Raw genomic sequence first — 20,145 nt, 5'->3', positions numbered from 1 at the left:
GAATTCCCAACTGTTTCTGCCAGCTTTGGACTTCTGGATTCCATCTTAAAAGCAAGGGATTTGAAAACCTGGCAATCCTCAGGTGATTTGTACTTAAATTGTTACTAATTGAATAACCTCTTCATCCTTTTCAATTTGACCGCCCCTTGCGTGATTCTAAGTGCAGCTGTGTTATAAAACAAAAACAATTTCTGAGTTCTATCGAAGAATTTATCTGTTTGGGGTCATTTTCAGATGCAGGAAGATCACCAAGTCAAGCATTAGCAGTGCTTACGATCTCTTTTCGTCTGGGGGTTGTACAATATTTTTCTTTTAGACCTCAACCGCATTATAGGAAAGAGACGAATATATTGAAGGCAGCGTAGAAATAATTTAATAGAATGGCTGCAGAAATGAGGAACTTCAGCCAGATGGACAGATTGAAGAAGTTGGGATAGCTCTCCCTTGAAAAGCAGCTGAGAGAAGATTTGATAGAGGTTTTCAAAATCATGAGCAGGCTGGACAGAGTGAATTGGGTGGAGCTGTTTCTGCTTATAAAATAGAATATAAAAGAGAATGGAACAAGCACAGACTTAAAGTGATGTGCAAACGAATCAACGGTGATGTCAGAAAAAGACTTCTCACAGCAAGTAGTTAGGATATAGAATACACTTCCCTGGGAATGTGATGGGAACAGGATCAATGCAGGTATTCAAAAATGCTTTTTCAGATAGTATAGTGTGCAGGGACATGGAGAAAAGGCAGGAGACTGGCACTAAATAATAGTCAGACTAGATAACAGAACTGCTGCAGACCCCTTCTGCATAATTCCACTAGCTTCTACAAAAGAAGGATCTAGATTTCTAGAAGCTACAGGTGGCAAGGTGGGGAGAGCACGTGAGTGTGACACTGAGATCGATCCCATGATCATGTTGAACGGTGGAGCAGGATGATTGGGCCGAATGGTCTAATGATGTTCCTACGTTCTATCACAGTGACACTGAAGCAGTACCAGCTGTGGTTATTCAAATATAATCTAACTTTCAAAGGCACACACCAGAATGTGACACATAAAAATTAATTTAAATGCAACTGAGATCATTTATTAGAAGTTAGCTGAAACAAACAATGATATGAAAATGATGTGACCACAGTACAGCAAATAATCCTGAAAATTATAGATACATCACAACGAACTGACAAGAGTACAAAACTAGCGAAACCATAAAAATGCAGGAATAGTTCTGCAGTTTTTAATACTAGCATGTAACAATTTCGAATGTGTTAAATATATAAGTGGGTGCGTCTTTACAGAGTGAAACTGTGTTATAACAAAAGGAAGTATTCCGTCACAACAACTGCATTAACCAAATAAGAATTTCACTTAAGGAGAGTACTGTGGAAGGAAAGCCCAGTCATAATAAATGAACTGTAACAATAAAGTCCTGTTAAAAAGAAATTAAATGAGTTCAGATGTGCTCCTTTAATCAGCATTATTTGCCAATGAAAATAAATTAGAAATACTGTAGTTAGTACACTCGTCCTGCACTGTAAGATTGGAACTGTATTCTAATTTTAATCAACTGAAAACTCAACAGTAGTACTTTTAAGTTTCAGCTTCCTCTGAACCTTTACATTGTTTAAGCAAGTTTGTTGGAAATTTCACAATTGAATTAAATTTAATCCGAAAAATGCATGTTTTATTCCTGCCGTGTTCCTCAAAAGTCAGTTGAATAGAAAGGCATTTAATATTTACAAGGGGCATACAGATAAAACACTGCAGATGCTAGAAACCTGAAATAATAACAGAAGGTCAGTGACCCAAAACACTGATTGTATTTCTCATTCTGCTGCCTGACCAGCTGAGAGTTTCCTGCATGTGTGTGTTACTTGTGGGTGAATGATACTTCAGTGTGACATCATCTGCAAAGCACTTAACATGAGCAGAACTAACAGAGGTGGCATATCAAATATCCTTAACAATCAATGGCTATTGTTTGGCTGGGGCATTGGAAGCCAAAATCTTAACGGGTTTTTGTGTACAGACACCCAACATATCCACATGTTTCCAGCATTTATTTCAGGTTTCCAGCATTTTCTGCTTAGCTTTTTCTTTTGGGTCTGCAGCCCTGTTGGAACCTGCACTAAAGTACTGGTGCATAGATACTTAAACTTGAATACCTGAAAAATAAATTTCCACCTTAACGTTAGCAAAAACACTAAAATGAAAACAAAGTACTGCAGATGTTGGAGAGCTGAAATCAGTTCAGAAAGTGCTGGAGAAATGCAGGTCTGGCAGCAACTGTAGAGACAGAAAGTTTTGAATTCAGTGAAGGGTTATGCTGGATTTGAAAACATTAATTCTGTTTCTCCGTTGATGTTGCCAGACCTGCCGAGTTTCACCAGGATGGTTTTCATTATAGCAAAAATGTTGCTTGCTTGTTGAATTTAGATTATCTTTCATAAACGTAAACCTCTGGCCATCAAGTATGATCAGAGGAAGGGAGGCAATTGAATCTTTCTAGAATGCTAGCTCTTTCTAGACATCATTCCAAATTTAACAGGTACAAAGCCTATTGCACTATATAGGATACTTGCTGTGATGATGCTTGGTAGCAAAGACTGCTCTGATTATTTTGACACACTACCAATTCAATGACTAGCTGAAATTTTCAAGGCTACAATTCGCAAATTCAAAATAGCTGGTGGATGTACAGTTTTCTGATACAAAATATTTCACCTGTTGGGGGCTACATTTCTTCAACATGTCTCAAAGTGTTCTTTTTAAACTAATGCCTTCTGTTTCCAGAGGCACATGATCCTTGCTGGGTGAGTTCTTTCAGGTACACCTTGTCCTCCCGCATTTAACCCAATCAATGTTTTAAGCCTCAAAAGTCTGGCACACTCAAACTGTAAGGGGCAGGGGTGATGACAAATTCTATTCTAACAAACCTTGCCAATGCAAATATCCTGCACGGCCTGGCCTATTTAGGTAGTGATCAGAAGCAGCAGTCCAACTAGATTTTACCTTCCATCACTCCAAACATCCCGTCTGGAATCAGAAAAACCAGGACCAAAGCAGTTCAAAGAAATTGCTTACTTACCACAAGACAGTAATCCGGAAAGACCAGAAAATAGGCTTGGGCACTGGGGAGAGAATGAAGTTTACTCTTGAACTTATCCTTGTTTTAAATTACAACAGAGGCTGCAAAATATAGTCAGCATCAAAAATGCAGAACTATACATTTGTGTAGAAAGAAGAGGGAACTATTTACATTTCAACTGTATATTCTACACGCAGCAGAGCACAATTAAATCCTTTTGGAAGAGACCAAAAGTTGATCTTTGCAGCCAAATCCTGGTTAAGTGATTACCGAATTAAACCAAGTGTAATTATGAAATTTCCCTAACCTTCAATGCTTCCTTATCCAGATGCACTTCAATCACTCAGCAACTAGCCCAACAGGGCCTGATTTTCCCAACTCCACAGTGAATACTTCAGAGCAAAGTGGTAACCATCAATTGTGTCACTTCAATGGGGCTGAATCCTTTGGTACACACATACCCAAAGTTTAATTTTCCCAACGAACCATTTCAAGAGTTTTGTTCTTTTTTGTCAGGGCTTTCCTAAGCTCTCTAACTGCAGGAGTGAAACAAAAATGAAATGGTTCATGTTAAGAAAAACTCACCCTTTGAAGAAATATCCATCAGAAAGTCAAACTTGCCTTCTGATATTCTCTAAGACCCAACTGTAAAGCTGCATTGTGAATACAACAGACAGTACAATTGGCACTCATAGCACAAAAGGTGTTTTGTTTTTGAAAATTTAAGTTCCCAAAGTTAAAAGAGGTGTCTCCTTTTTTTTCTTATCTCTCAACATCAAAGGGCAACATATGGCTAAGATTTCAGAGATGTTGACTTTTTTTTGTATCCCATGTCCATTTCTTAGCCACTTTCATTAAACTTCTCCATTAAAAAAATTTCTTCGATCACCATAATAAAAAGTATCGAAATTTACAATCTTGAAATCCCAGATGTATTAGGGCTCATGACTCAAAAATAAACAAAGTACAACAAACCAACAGTGTTTACGTCATATCTTCCTTCATTTGCAGTAAAAAAATTCGGATTCTGGTTCCAATCAAAACATGTCAGTACACATTACAGATGTGCGGGAGCTGACGGCACAGCAGTGTTGCTTTGCCAGAGATACTGTCTTTCGGCTGAAATGTCAAAGAGAGCTACTGTCTTCTTGCTCCAGTTTGTTAGGCTGGATGTGAAAGAAAATTTGACTGCTCTGCATTTCTCTTGCCCAGGTCAACATCCCTCTCTCACCCAATAGCATCAAACAAACCATTCTTCTTGTTTTTCCCTGGGGGAACTCTGTTGTAATGTTTTTGAGTAGAGCCTGCTATGCATAAGGCTGCTATGTTCTCCTATGTAAGGGACAGCTGCATTTTATGGTAATTCATTGTATGCAAAGCACTTTGAGATATTTGATACAAGGATCAGGATAAACGGAAGGGTCTTTTTATAAATCAGGTTTATTGCTCATATTAGCCCCCGTGTCTGTAATTTTTGTCTTGAAGACAAAAAGGCCAGCTGCATACCAAGCTCAAACTTGATGGCATTTGGTGAATTTATGGCATATTTCACTGTTGTTTCGGTTAGGTATAGCTGCCAATTCTGGACACCAGATTTTTGTAGTTGACTGAGGTTAAGTCATGATTTTAATGTCTGTCTTGCTGATTTCATGGCTGGATTTAAGATCATTTCAATGTTCTTAACTTGGATAGGGATGGGGGCAAAGAAGACGAAACAATTCAGTCTGACATAGCTGTAACTATCGATTCCAAAAAATCTGATCGATGGAACCTCGCTTCTCCTAACTGGGTAAGACTGGCATCGCAAGCTGGTTAAATGCCAGTGCTGTTTCCACAGGGCATCTGTTCATCCTTAGGGAACCAGGGAGACACAAGATGTCCATCAGTCGTTCAACGCTTTGAAGGGGCTTTCCTGTTAACTCAGTCTCTTTTGTACAACCATCGCATCCAACATGAGACAAGGCATTGTGTGAATGGAGGGAGGCATAAACTTCCAATGGGTTGCGACGAAAAGTGATCTGGACGGATGTTTGGTTTGATGACTGGCATTTAACGGCCAACTTGTTCTCACTCTGCAGCTTACAACAGTTTGAACAAGAAATGGGCACTGCGATTCCAGGTCTCTCTCGAGTGGTCCTCAGGTCATTACTATAAGTGAGTGAAGTCAGGACTGTCCCCCAAAGACACAGTGCAGTTACCCCGATGCCAGAGTTTGCCCTGCTACCATCAGCTTCTAAGAAACAGCAGGGAAGACTGGAAGGAGAGCCTCCAGACTGGGCCAAACTACCGGCTGCTGGTTCAAATGGTGTTGACAGAAAGGTTTTGGCCTCCTTGGTGCATTCCACTGGGTCCAGGATAACCCCCTGGCTCAAAACAGGCTCTTGGTTCTGGACGATCACACACATCTGGCCCTTTGAAAACATGGCCTGGCGCAGGACTGCAGTTCCAGCAATAATTCCTGCAACGCTGGTAAGATACACAAGTCCCATCATGCAGGCAACCTACAACGAAACAAAAGAAGCCAGAAACTTAACAGTCAAACCTAACTCACTTGTCAATCCTTCCTGGAATCTGCACAAAATCTATCCAATTTATTAGATTCACTGTTGAAACCAGATTGTGATCATCACTGAATGATTAACTGGGCTGGCTAACGGAGTACTATGATGCACTCAGAACACTAACAGAGCACATCGACATGTCAAAGCTAACTTTTGAAGCTTTACTTAACCGCCAGTGTTAAGCACAGCAGCAGACAAAGCAAATGTTAGTCATGAACCAGTGACAAACTTCCAAATTAATTGTCCAAGGCTCTCCTACCACACCAGATATGCTAGTGTGTTGTTAGCAACAGATAGCCAATGTCTATCTGAAACTGATGCAGAAAATTACAGGCCTGTGTAATTTCCCAACACCAATGGTGGGAAATTAGAAGATTCTGAGGGAGAGGATTTATTCACATTTGGGGAATATAACGGACTTATTAGCAGTGGTCATAGATCATAGAATCCCTGCAGTGTGGAAACAGGTCAGTATGGCTTTGTCTGGGAATGGTGCTACGTCACAAGTTTGATTAAGCTCTTTTGAGAATGTGACAAAGATAACTGATGAAGGTAGGGCAGTTGATGTTGTCCACATGGACTTTAGTAAACCACCTGACAAGGATCCAGAACATTAAGTTCCAAGTGATCTGTGGCAAGTTGGTTATTTGGATTTAAAACTGGCTTGATTTTCAAAGACAGAGGGGTAGTTGTGAAGAGTGTTTTGCTGACTGGAGGTCTGTGACCAGTGGTGTAACACAAGCATCAGTGCTGGGACCTTTGGTCTTTGTAATATATATCAATGGTTTGGATGGAAATGCTGGTGGTCTGATTAGTAAGTTTTCAGATTACATGAAAATTGGTGGAGTTGTGGATGGTTACAAAGGTTGTCAAAGGATGCAACAGTCTTGCTGACAACAGTCAAAACGTTGGATGAAGAAACAGCAGATAGAGATATTTCAGACAAGTGTGAGATGATGCATTTTGGGAAGTCAAATGCATGAGGAATGTATACAGTAAATTGCTTGATCCTTTGAAGCACTGATTTAGCGAGGGATGTTGGGGCGCAAGTCCACAGTTCTCAAAAGTGGCAACATAAGTGGATAAAGTGGCACAGAAGGCATGCCAGGGCACTAAGTATAGATACATACAGTGCAAAAAAGGTCCACTGGCCCACTGAGCACCAACAATAACTACCACCAAAGGCCCGCTAATCCCAATTTTCTGCACTTGTCCCATATCCTTGAATGTTATGATATTTCAACTGCTCATCCAAATACTTTTTTAAAGATTGTAAGAAAACAATCCAAGCCATTCTAGTCTTCCTTTTAGGTTACTTTCTTCATCTTAGGCAATATCCTACCTCCTCTGTACACCATGTAGTGCTATCCTCTAGTAAAGTTACCGGAACGCACACAATACTACAGCTGTGGCCTAACAAACACTCTATACAACTCCAACATTATCTCTTTCCTCTTATACTCTATCCCACAACTGATGCAACTGTTCCGTAGGCTGTCTTAACTATCCTATTGACATGGTTTGCCAACTTCAAGGATCTATGAATAATTATCCCAAGATCCTTCTATTCTTGTGTCCTGCCATTCAACATACCACAAAGAATAAAGGTCCCAGTATACAAAATTGGCAACATCAACTGAGCTTCTATCATCGACACACTTGATCATGTTTTCAAAAATTCTAACATCTTTGTTAGGTATGACATCCCTCTGACAAAGCTATGCTGACTATCATTACTTAAGCCATGCTTTTGAAAGTAGATATTCATTCTAAAAACCGAAAGAACTGCGGATGCTGTAAATCAGGAACAAAAGCAAAGTTGCTAGAAAAGCTCAGCAGGTCTGGCAGCATCTTTGAAGGAGAAAACAGAGTTAACGTTTTGGAAGTTCTGAGGAAGAGTCACCGGACCCGAAACGTTAACACTGTTTTCTCTTTCACAGATGCTGCCAGACCTGCTGAGCTTTTCCAGCAACTTTGTAGATATTCATTCTCTCCTGCAGAATTTTCTCGAACAGCTTCCCCACCATTGACATGAGACTCACCTGATCTATCTGTGGATGTGGTGTATATGGACTTCAGTAAGGCATTTGATAAGGTTCCCCATGGTAGGCTCATTCAGAAGGTCAGGAGGAATGGGATACAGGGGAACTTAGCTGCTTGGATACAGAATTGGCTGGCCAACAGAAGACAGCGAGTGGTAGTAGAAGGAAAATAGTCTGCCTGGAAGTCAGTGGTGAGTGGAGTTCCACAGGGCTCTGTCCTTGGGCCTCTACTGTTTGTAATTTTTATTAATGACTTGGACGAGGGAATTGAAGGATGGGTCAGGAAGTTTGCAGACGACACAAAGGTCGGAGGTGTCGTTGACAGTGTAGAGGGCTGTTGTAGGCTGCAGCGGGACATTGACAGGATGCAGAGATGGGCTGAGAGGTGGCAGATGGAGTTCAACCTGGATAAATGCGAGGTGATGCATTTTGGAAGGTCGAATTTGAAAGCTGAGTACAGGATTAAGGATAGGATTCTTGGCAGCGTGGAGGAACAGAGGGATCTTGGTGTGCAGATACATAGATCCCTTAAAATGGCCACCCAAGTGGACAGGGTTGTTAAGAAAGCATATGGTGTTTTGGCTTTCATTAACAGGGGGATTGAGTTTAAGAGTCGTGAGATCTTGTTGCAGCTCTATAAAACTTTGGTTAGACCGCACTTGGAATACTGCGTCCAGTTCTGGGCGCCCTATTATAGGAAAGATGTGGATGCTTTGAAGAGGGTTCAGAGGAGGTTTACCAGGATGCTGCCTGGACTGGAGGGCTTATCTTATGAAGAGAGGTTGACTGAGCTCGGTCTCTTTTCATTGGAGAAAAGGAGGAGGAGAGGGGACCTAATTGAGGTATACAAGATAATGAGAGGCATAGATAGAGTTGATAGCCAGAGACTATTTCCCAGGGCAGAAATGGCTAGCACGAGGGGTCATAGTTTTAAGCTGGTTGGTGGAAAGTATAGAGGGGATGTCAGAGGCAGGTTCTTTACGCAGAGAGTTGTGAGAGCATGGAATGCGTTGCCAGCAGCAGTTGTGGAAGCAAGGTCATTGGGGTCATTTAAGAGACTGCTGGACATGTATATGGTCACAGAAATTTGAGGGTGCATACATGAGGATCAATGGTCGGCACAACATTGTGGGCTGAAGGGCCTGTTCTGTGCTGTACTGTTCTATGTTCTATGTTCTATCTCTACCTCAGTAGTCATAGAAACGAGGAATCAAGAAGGCTAAAGGCGGGAGGGGGGCGCACGGGACGGGTGAGGTCCTGGAGGACTGGAGAATTCCTAATGTTGTCCCCTTGTTTAAGTAGGCTGGCAAGGATAATCCAGGTAATTATAGACCAGTGAGCCTGACGTCAGTGGTGGGGAAGCTGCTGAAGAAGATACTGAGGGATAGGATCGATTTACATTTGGAAGAAAATGGGCTTATTAGTGAAAGGCAGCATGGTTTTGTGCAGGGAAGGTTAGGTCTTACCAACTTGATAGAATTCTTTGAGGAAGTGACAAAGTTAATAGCTGAGGGAAGGGCTGTAGATGTCATATACATGGACTTCAGTAAGGCGGTTGATAAGGTTCCCCACGCTAGGCTGATGGAGAAAGTGAAGTCGCATGAGGTCCAGGGTGTACTAGCTAGATGGACAGAGGACTGGCTGGGGAACAGGAGATAGAAAGTTGTAGTGAAAGAGAGTTTCTCAAAATGGAGAACTGTGACCATGGTGCTCCACAGGGATCCGTGTTGAAACCACTGCTGTTTGTGATATACATAAATGATCTGGAGGAAGGTATAGCTGGTCTGATTAGCAAGTTTGCAGATGACAAGAAGATTGGCGAAGTAGCAGATAGTGAAGGGGACTGTCGATGAATGCAGCAGAATATAGATGGATTGGAGAGTTGGGCGGAGAAATGGAGTTCAATCCAGGCAAATGCGAGGTGATGCATTTTGGAAGATCCAATTCAAAACAGAACTATACAGTAAATAGAATGGCCCTGGGGAAAATTGATGCACAGAGAGATCTGGGTGTTTGGGTTCATTGTATCCTGAAGGTGGCAACACAGGTCGATAGAGTGGTCAAGGTGGCATGCTTTCATTCATCGGGCGAGGTATTGAGTATAAGAGTTGGCAGGTCATGTTGCAGTTGTATAGGACTTTGGTTTGACTACATTTGGAATAGTGCGTACAGTTCTGGTCACCACATTATCAAAAGGATGCGTATGCTTCGGAAAGGGTGCACCAGGAGGTTGCCTGGTATGGAGGGTGCTAGCTATGAAGAGAGTTTGAGTAGATTAGGATTATTTACGTTAGAAAGACGGAGATTGAGGGGGGACCTGATTGAGGTCTACAAAATCATGACCGGTATAGAGAGAGTGGGTAGCAAGAAGCTTTTTCCCCCAGATTACTAGGGGTCACAATTTCAAGGTGAGAGGGGAAATGTTTAAGGGAGATATGCATGGAAAGTTCTTTATGCAGAGGGTGGTGGATACCTGGAACAAGTCACCAGCAGAGGTGGTAGAGGCAGGCACCATTGCATCATTTAGGACATTGAACATAGAACAGTACAGCACAGTACAATCCCTTTGGCCCATGATGTTGTGCCAAACTTTTACCCGAGACCTAAGGTCTATCTAACCTCCACACCCACATTATACTTTCATCCACATGCCTAACTAATAGCCACTTAAATGCCCCTAATGAAGCCAACTCCAATACCCTCTCCGGCAGCGCATTCCATGCGCCTACCACTCTGAGTAAAGAACCTACCTCTGATATCTCCACTGTATTGACCTCCACTCACTTTAAAACTATGCCTCCTTGTAATAGCTACCTCCACCCCGGGAAAAAGTCTCTGGGTGTCTATCTATACCTCTGATCATTTTGTACACCTCTATTAAGTCACCTCTCATCCTTCGTCGTTCTAAAGAAAAAAGCCCTAGCGCTCTCAACTTTTCTCTGAATCCTTCCTCGTAAGACCTTCCCTCCCTTCCCGGGAACATCCTGGTAAATCTCCTCTGCGCCTTTGTCAATGCCTTCACATCTTTCCTGTAATGAGGTGACCAGAACTGGACACAATACTCCAGGTGTGGCCAAACCAGGCTTTTGTACAGCTGGAGCATAACTTCATGGCTCTTGAACTCAATCCCTCTATTAATGAAAGCTAACACATCATACACCTTCTTAACAATTCTATCCACCTAGTTGGCAGTTTTCAGGGAACAGTGAACATGAACATCAAGATCCCTCTGCTCCTTCACACTGTCAAGAATCTTTCAGTTAACGCTGTATTCTGCTTTCAAGTTTGTCCTACCAAAATGAATCACCTCACACTTTTCAAGGTTAAACTCCATCTGCCACTTCTCAGCCCAACTGTGCATTATATCAATATCCCTTAGTAACATAGAACAGCCTGCACACTGTCCACAACACGACCTATCTTCATATCATCTGTGAACTTGCTAATCCACCCTTCCACTCCTTCATCCAAATCATTTACAATTACCACAAATAGAAGAGGACCCAGGACAGATCTTTGTGGTACACCACTCATAACTGATCACCATGCTGAATATTTTTCATCCCTTTGTCTTCTAAGGGTCAGCCAATTCTGAATCCAACCTACCACATGTTCCCCTATCCCATGCCTTCTTATTTTCTGCATAAGCCTACCCCGGGAAGGCTTATCAAATGCCTTACTTAAATCCCTGTATAACACATCCACTGCTCCACCTTCGTCCACGTGTTTGGTCACCTCTTCGAAGAATTCAATAAGATTTGTGAGGCCTGATCTACCCCTCACAAATCCATGCTGACTATCATGAATCAATAAGTGCCTTTCCAAGTGATCATAAATCCTATCTCTCGGAGTCCTTTCCAATAATTTCCCATCACTGATGTAAGACTAACTGTCCTGTAAATTCTGTGGTTATCCCTATTCCCTTTATTGAACAAGGGAATGATGTTTGCCTCTCTCCAATCTTCCAGAATTCTACCCATGGACAGTGAGGGCGAAAAAGATCATCACCAAAGGCCCAGTGATCTCTTCCCTCACTTCCCATTGAATCCTTGGATAAATCCCTTCAGGCCCAGGGGACATATCTATCTTCATCTTCCTCAAAATTCCTAGTACATCTTCCTTACTAATATCGACCTCGTCGAACCAACCAGCCTGTTTCACACTGTCCTCCTCCAGAACTAGGTCCCTCTGAGTTGTAAATACTGAAGAAAAGTATTCATTAAGGACCTCTCCTATCTCTTTAGGCTCTGTGCAAAAATTCCCTTTACAATCCTTGATCGGCCCTACCCTTTCTCTGGTCGTTCTCTTATTCCTCACATACGTGTAAAAAGCCTTGGATTTTCCTTGATCCTATCTGCCAAGGTTTTCTCATGCCCCCTTATAGCTCTTCTGAGCTCTTTCTTCAGCTCATTCCTGGATAACTTGTATCCCTCTCGAGCCTTTTCCGTTCCTTGTTTCTTAAACCATACATAAGCATCCTTCTTCCTCTTAACCAGTCGTTTGATTTCTCTTGAGAACCAAGGCTCCCTCACTCGACCCCATCTTCCCTGCCTGCTAGGGACAAACATGTATCTTGACAGATACATGAATGGGCAGGGAACAGAGGGATACAGATCCTTGGAAAATAGGTGACAGGTTTAGATAGAGGATCTCGATCGCAGGCTTGGAGGACCAAAGGACCTGTTCCTGTGCTGTAATTTTCTTTGTTCTTTGACCATTTTCCAGTCCTCTGGAACTCCCCCCTTCGCCAAAAAGGAATTAAAAATTTGTGCCAGAGCCCCTGAAATTTCTTGTGTGACCTCCCACAGCAGCTTGGGATGAAAGTTGTCAAAGCCAGGGGTTTTGTCCATTTTCAAGCCTATCAGAGCCTCCAACTGAATACAAGTTGGCGAATCATGTTGCAGCTGTGTAAAATTTTGGTTAGGTCACAATTTGAGTAGTTTGTGCAGTTCTGGTTGCCACTCCATAGGAAGGACATAGTGGAACGGGTGAAAAATGGGTTTACCAGAAGGTGGCGCAGTGGTAGCATGGCGCACTGACCTCTACATCGCCAAAGCCAAACGCCAACTCTCTGACACCTCCTCCTACCGCCCCCTTGGTCATGACCCCACCCCCCGAGCACCAAACCATCATCTTCAACACCACTCATGACCTCATCACCTCAGGGGACCTCCCACCCACAGCCTCCAACCTCATTGTTCCCCAACCCCGCACAGCCCATTTCTATCTCCTTCCCAAAAGCCACAAACCTGCCTGCCCTGGTCGACCCATTGTCTCAGCCTCTTCCTGCCCCACCGAACTCATCTCCACCTGTCTGGACTCCATTTTCTCCCCTTTGGTCCAGGAGCTCCCTACCTACGTCCGTGACACCACCCACGCCCTCCACCACCTCCAGAACTTCCAATTCCATTGCCCCCAACACCTCATTTTCACCATGGACATCCAGTCCTTATACACCTGTACTCCTTGTGCAGATGGCCTCAAGGCCCTCCGCTTCTTCCTGTCCCGCAGGCCCGACCAGTCCCCCTCCTCCGACACCCTCATCCGCCTAGCTGAACTCGTCCTTACCCTCAACAACTTCTCTTTCGATTCCTCCCACTTCCTACAGACAAAGGGGGTGGCCATGGGCACCAGCTATGCCTGCCTCTTTGTAGGTTACGTGGAACAGTCCCTCTTCCGCACCTACACTGGCCCCAAACCCCACCTCTTCCTCCGTTACATTGATGACTGTATCGGCGCCGCCTCTTGCTCCCAAGAGGAGCTTGAACAGTTCATCCACTTCACCAACACCTTCCACCCCAACCTCAAGTTCACCTGGGACATCTCCAACGCATCCCTCATCTTCCCCGACCACTCAGTCTCCTTCTCAGGCAACCAGCTAGTTACTGATGTCTATTTCAAGCCCACCGACCCCCACAGCTACCTAGAATACACCTCCTCCCACCCACCATCCTGCAAAAATTCCATCCCCTATTCCCAATACCTCCGCCTCTGCCGCATCTGCTCCCAGGATGAGGCATTCCACTCCCGCACATACCAGATGTCCAAGTTCTTCAAGGACCGCAACTTTCCCGCCGGCAGTGGTCGAGAACGCCCTTGACCGCGTCTCCCGCAACACATCCCTCACACCCCACTCCCGCCACAACCGCCCAAAGAGGATCCCTCTCGTTCTCACACACCACCCCACCAACCTCCGGATACAACGCATCATCCTCCGACACTTCCGCCATCTACAATCCAACCCCACCACCCAAGACATTTTTCCATCCCCACCCTTGTCTGCCTTCCGGAGAGACCACTCTCTCCCTGACTCCCTTGTTCGCTCCACACTGCCCTCCAACCCCACCACACCAGGCACTTTCCCCTGCAACCACAGGAAGTGGTACACTTGCGCCCACACCTCCTCCCTCAACCCTATCCCAGGCCCCAAGATGACTTTCCATATTAAGCAGAGGTTCACCTGCACATCTGCCAATGTGGTATACTGTATCCATTGTACCTGGTGTGGCTTCCTCTACATTGGGGAAACCAAGCGGAGGCTTGGGGACCGCTTTGCAGAACATCTCCGCTCAGTTCGCAATAAACAACTGTACCGCCCAATCGCGAACCATTTCCACTCCCCCTCCCATTCTTCAGATGACATGTCCATTATGGGCCTCCTGCAGTGCCACAATGATGCCACCCGAAGGTTGCAGGAACAGCAACTCATATTCCGCTTGGGAACCCTGCAGCCCAATGGTATCAATGTGGACTTCACCAGCTTCAAAATCTCCCCTTCCCCCACCGCATCCCACAACCAGCCCACCTCATCCCCTCCCCCTACTGCATCCCAAAACCAGCCCAGCCTATCTCTGCCTCCCTAACCTGTTCTTCCTGTCACCCATCCCTTCCTCCCACCCCAAGCCGCACCTCCATTTCCTACCTACTAACCTCATCCCACCTCCTTGACCTGTCCGTCTTCCCTGGACTGACCTATCCCCTCCCTACCTCCCCACCTATACTCTCCTCTCCACCTATCTTCTTTTCTCTCCATCTCTGGTCCGCCTCCCCCTCTCTCCCTATTTATTCCAGAACCCTCACCCCAACCTCCTCTCTGATGAAGGGTCTAGGCCTGAAACGTCAGCTTTTGTGCTCCTGAGATGCTGCTGGGCCTGCTGTGTCCATCCAGCTTCACACTTTGTTACCAGAATGTTGCCTGGATTGGAGTGCATTAGTCATAAGGAGAGGGTGGACAAACTTGGATGGTTTTAATCACAGCATTGGAGGCTGAGGGATGACCTCACAGAAGTAAATAAAATTATGAGAAGCACAGATAAGGTGGATTGCCAGTCTTCTTCCCCCCAGGTTGGGAATGTCAAATACTAGGGGATAAAGGTTAATGCTGAGAGGAACAAAGTTTAAAGGGATCGTGCGAGACAAGTTTTTTTATGCAGAGGGTGGTAGCTGTCTGGAACATGTTGTCAGCACAGGTGATGGAAGCAGATATGATAGCAAAGTTTAAGAGGCATTTAGACAGAAACATGGACAGGCAGGGAATAGGAGGATACAGGCCATGTGCAGGCTGATAAGATCAGCTTAAAATGACATCACAGTGAGCTGAAGTGCCTGTTCCTGTGCTGAACTGCTCTGTGTGCTTTGGCTGTGTATGTGGGCGGGTAATAAAACTGGTCACAGCTTCTTTCCCTGCAAAACTGCATGAGTTTTATGCTAAAAAAATGAAGCAAAATTCCTGAATACCAATGATGCTGATGTAAAGTGTTTCGCACCTCATGTCCAACTGAACCTCTCCTGCTTTCCACCATAACACACAACGTCCCTTCTGTTGTAAAATCAAGAAATGCTGGTAACACTGAGCAGGTTTGGCAATATCCAAGAAGGTAGAAAGAGTTAATTTTTCAGGTCGAAAATCTTTCAGCAAAACTGAAGGAATATGGAACTATAAGAAGTGGGGAGGGACAAGAACGACAAAGGTCTGTTACAGAGTGGAGGCCAGAGGAGATTCAATGAGAAAAGATTTCATGATGCACAGAGTGGTAATAGATGCAGTGCAGAAACAAAAATCTACACAAACGATCCAAACTTTTTTTTCAATTCTGTTGGAAGGTCATCGACCTGAAATGAATTTTTTTCTCTCTTTACAGACCTGCTGCATATTTCTAGCATTCCCTAATTTATACTGTATTTTCAACATTTGTGGTTTTGTCTTTTCTCTCTCTCATTTACATACACAAACAGTAAACCTTCCAAAGTCCAACTTGGTTGTTAGAATATGTGGATGATATATGGGAATACCAATTTGTCCTAATGAAGTATTTATTGAAGAATGGCACAAGACTTAGCTCTTTGGGCACGTGTGCAGTTTGTGAAACTGAAGAGGTGTTTGAATCATTCGCAGTCCTCTGAAACAGCTGAGTAAGTCACCGGAAGTTAATTAAGGTTGATCAACAAATGCTGGCCTTACCCCTCAGTGCTCTTTTCCCATTTACGAATTTTTAAAAATCAATAGTTAAGATTTTAAATTAAGCCAACGGTGTGTATGAACCAATAAATACAGGAGATCTGAAATTTTCTCAGAAAGCCAACATCACTTGGAGGTGGCGAGTTTTGAGAAGATTTGTAGCTCAGGTTGAGGTTCTGGATGTGAGTTTGCTCGCTGAGCTGGAAGGTTAGTGTTCAGACGTTTCGTCACCATTCTAGGTAACATCATCAGTGAGCCTCCAACGAAGCGCTGGTGTTATGTCCCGCTTTCTATTTATCTGGTTAGGTTTCCTTGTTATGTCCCGCTTTCTATTTATCTGGTCAGGTTTCCTTGTTATGTCCCGCTTTCTATTTATCTGGTTAGGTTTCCTTGGGTTGGTGATGTAAGGAAACCTAACCAGATAAATAGAAAGCGGGACATAACACCAGCGCTTCGTCGGAGGCTCACTGATGATGTTACCTAGAATGGTGACGAAACGTCTGAAAACTAACCTTCCAGCTCAGCGAGCAAACTCACATCCATCACTTGGAGGTGATGGAAAGCTTTGTAATGACTGTGATAACAAAATGTGAAGCTGGATGAACACAGCAGGCCAAGCAGCATCTCAGGAGCACAAAAGCTGACGTTTCAGACCTAGACCCTTCATCAGAGAGGGGGATATGGAGAGGGTTCTGAAATAAATAGGGAGAGAGGGGGAGGCAGACTGAAGATGGATAGAGGAGAAGATAGGCAGTGAGGAGAGTATAGGTGGGGAGCTGGGGAGGGGATAGGTCAGTCTGCGGAGGACGGACAGATCAAGGAGGCGGGATGAGGTTGGTAGGTGGGAAATGGAGGTGCGGCTTGAGGTGGGAGGAGGGGATAGGTGAGAGGAAGAACGGATTAGGGAGGCAGGGACGAGCTGGGCTGGTTGACGATGAACAGTCTAGGCCCGAAACGACAGCTTTTGTGCTCCTGAGATGCTGCTTGGCCTGCTGTGTTCATCCAGCTTCACACTTTGTTATCTTGGAACCGCCCTAAGAGAATCCCCCTCATCCTCAAATAGCACCCCACCAACCTCTGGGTACAACGCATTATCCTCCAACAATTCCGCCATCTACAATCCAACCCCACCACCCAAGACATTTTTCCATCCCCACCCTTGTCTGCGTTCGGGAGAGACCACTCTCTCCATGACCCCCTTGTCCGCTCCACACTCCCCTCCAACCCCACCACACCCAGCACCTTCCCCTGCAACCGCAGGAAGTGCTACACTTGCCCCCACATCTCCTCCCTCACCCCCATCCCAGGTCTCAAGATGACTTTCCATATTAAGCAGATGTTCACCTGCACATCTGCCAATGTAGATAACTGTATCCACTGTACCCGGTGTGGCTTCCTCGACAGGGAAACCAAGCAGAGGCTTGGGGACCGCTTTGCAGAACACCTCCGCTCGGTTTGCAATAAACAACTGCACCTCCCAGTTGCAAACCATTTTAACTCCCCCTCCCATTCTTCAAATGACATGTCCATCATGGGCCTCCTGCGGTGCCACAATGATGCCACCCAAAGGTTGCAGGAACAGCAACTCATATTCCGCTTGGGCACCCTGCAGCCCAATGGTATCAACGTGGACTTCACAAACTTCAAAATCTCCCCCTCCCCCACTGCATCAATAACCAGCCCAGCTCGTCCCCGCCTCCCATTGTTATCTTGGATTCTCCAGCATCTGCAGTTCCCATTATCTCTGTTTATAATGACTGTAATTAGTTTTCCAAATTAAATAGAAAACTGACAATGTTTTGGCCCCAAGACTGTTTTGCTAAGTTATTTAGGTACTGTCTTGGAGATTAATCTTTCTAATGTTTTCAGGAGTTAACTATCACAAAGTTGAAACAGCGCAGATGGAATTCACTGAGGTCTGTGGTGAGCTAGATAACAATTTATGTAGTCAGCAAAAAGGAAAAGCAAAATGTCAGAGGAGAAGAAAATTGACGGTATGAGGGACTAACCAGCACTATTATCTGTGCCCCTGCTCCAGAGTGAAATCAGCACCAGGAGCTGGAAACGAGCACGAGAGGAAGTGTTTGAGGCAGCACAGGGTTTGGCCATCACTTTTAACAATGGATTAACATGAAATAAAGGAGGAGCGGTCTACGCATGCAGTGGTGCTGACCGCTTCTGGCAAAATGACATGAACAGCTCACACGCAAACACATGCTGAAACTTAGCATGGCCAGTTGACGTCACTGGCTCTGGCTGCACGCATAAAGGGCCTCACAGTCATTTCAGTATTTGGAGTAATTACACCGATTTTAGAAGACAGTTAAAAGTCGTCCACATTGCCACAGATCTGGAATCATTTACAAATGTCACAAAGGTTAAGGTTGGCAGATTTTCCCTCCCAAACGGCATTAGTGAACTGGATAGGATTTTGCTCATGTTATCACTGTAACGATTATTGACATTTAATTCTACATATTAATATCATGGAACTCGCAACATTGTGGTTCAACTTACAGCACATGGACACAAGCGGCTCAAGAAGTCAGCTCACCACCACCTTCTCAAAGGGCAGCTAGGGACAGTCAATAAATGCTGGCACAGCCAGTGAGCCCCACATCCCAAAAAGAATAATTAAAAAATTTAATGGGTTGAATTTACATTCCCCCGTCTGCTGCAGTTGGATTTGAACTTGCTCCAAGGTCATTAATTCCAGCCTGTGAATTTCTGTGTTAGTAACATAATCAACTTGTCAGTCTTGCCCAAAACTATCTTCCAATGTAACGCCACTTTAACATGTGGAAATTAAAGTGATCCCAGGCACGAGCTAGCACAAAGCAGAAATAAAGCGACCCGGTACATCATTACAGAAAATTTTCAATTCATTAGATGGGTATATGAACATTTTAAAGAACTTGTAACAATTTTATTAATTTATGTACTCCTGTAGGTTTCTGCCATATTGCCCAATGACAGAAGATAGTCCAGGACTTTTCCAACAGGCAACCCATAACCTCATGTGGTATCGACCCCACTACTATGCATGCACATACACATAACAGAGATACACTCCTTTTCTCAAATGTCCTGCGTCCACAGACTCTTACTCAGCATCATAGTTTCCAAACACCTCCAATCTCTTTCATAAGTCCCCCTGCCACTCTCATAACAGCCTGTGTTCCCAAACGGTAGTCTGTCACCCCAACCATTCCCTTCATAACAGCCTGTGTTCCCAAACGGTAGTCTGTCACCCCAACCATTCCCCACTCATTCACTCAGCAGCTCTCTCACCAAAATTTCACCACAGTTGGCTCTTTCTCAAAATCCCTCCACCTCCACTTGTTCATTCAGTGACCTCTATTGCAAATGCCACTCACTTGGCAGGCCCTCCTCAACACAACCCTTCCGCTCACTCTTATCAGGCCCCTCCTTCTCACACACACACACTTGCTCTTCTTCCCCTTTGGAGGGGTAATTTCCAGTGCCTGTAAAGCACAGTGTGTACAACAGACAGAAAGAAGCCACCATTCAGCTTCCCAGCTCAACCACTGTGCCTTGTGCTTTTTCCCACACCCACTCAGTGACTTTCGAGCTACGTTATTCAGCCTCTACCTGCGCGATTTTTGCATGCAGACAACCTGAGCTGTTGACAGTGGATTGTAAAGTTAGGGATTTTGGGCTTGTACAGTTCAGCAACATTAATGTGGAGGATCGAAGAGGGTGGAACCAGAGCCTCCAGACAGAGCAGTTTCCTCCTCACAACAGCCATTGTTGCCCTTGAGAAGGAGATACCAAATATAAGCATTCAAAAATGGAAGCCAGGGGACTTGGAAAACATATAGTGACATCTTGAAAAGAGTTCTGTATTACAGATGAGGCGGTGCTAGAGGTCTTAAAACGCATAAAAGGTAGATAAACCCCTGGAACATGATCAGATGTACTTTATGGGAAGCCAGTAAAGATATTGCTGGGTCCCTTACTGACAAATCTGTATAAACGAC

The 20,145-nt window shown here is 44.4% G+C and overlaps 1 protein-coding gene across 1 annotated transcript in view; it reads right to left on the bottom strand.

Moving 5' to 3' along the window:
• Nucleotides 1-1,056: 1,056 nt before the first annotated feature.
• cnppd1 (cyclin Pas1/PHO80 domain containing 1) overlaps nucleotides 1,057-20,145 on the bottom strand; it is a 45,191-nt gene continuing 26,102 nt past the window's right edge. Inside the window, exon 8 of the mRNA XM_048534743.2 lies at nucleotides 1,057-5,584. Coding sequence (XP_048390700.2) covers nucleotides 4,865-5,584 — 720 coding nt within the window. The 3' untranslated portion in view covers nucleotides 1,057-4,864. The remainder of the gene's footprint in view (nucleotides 5,585-20,145) is intronic.

Source organism: Stegostoma tigrinum, chromosome 7 (assembly GCF_030684315.1).
Source record: "Stegostoma tigrinum isolate sSteTig4 chromosome 7, sSteTig4.hap1, whole genome shotgun sequence".
Classification (NCBI taxonomy): domain Eukaryota; kingdom Metazoa; phylum Chordata; class Chondrichthyes; order Orectolobiformes; family Stegostomatidae; genus Stegostoma; species Stegostoma tigrinum.
The sequence above is the reverse complement of the archived record's forward strand: the minus strand, read 5'-3'. Positions and strand labels throughout refer to the sequence as shown.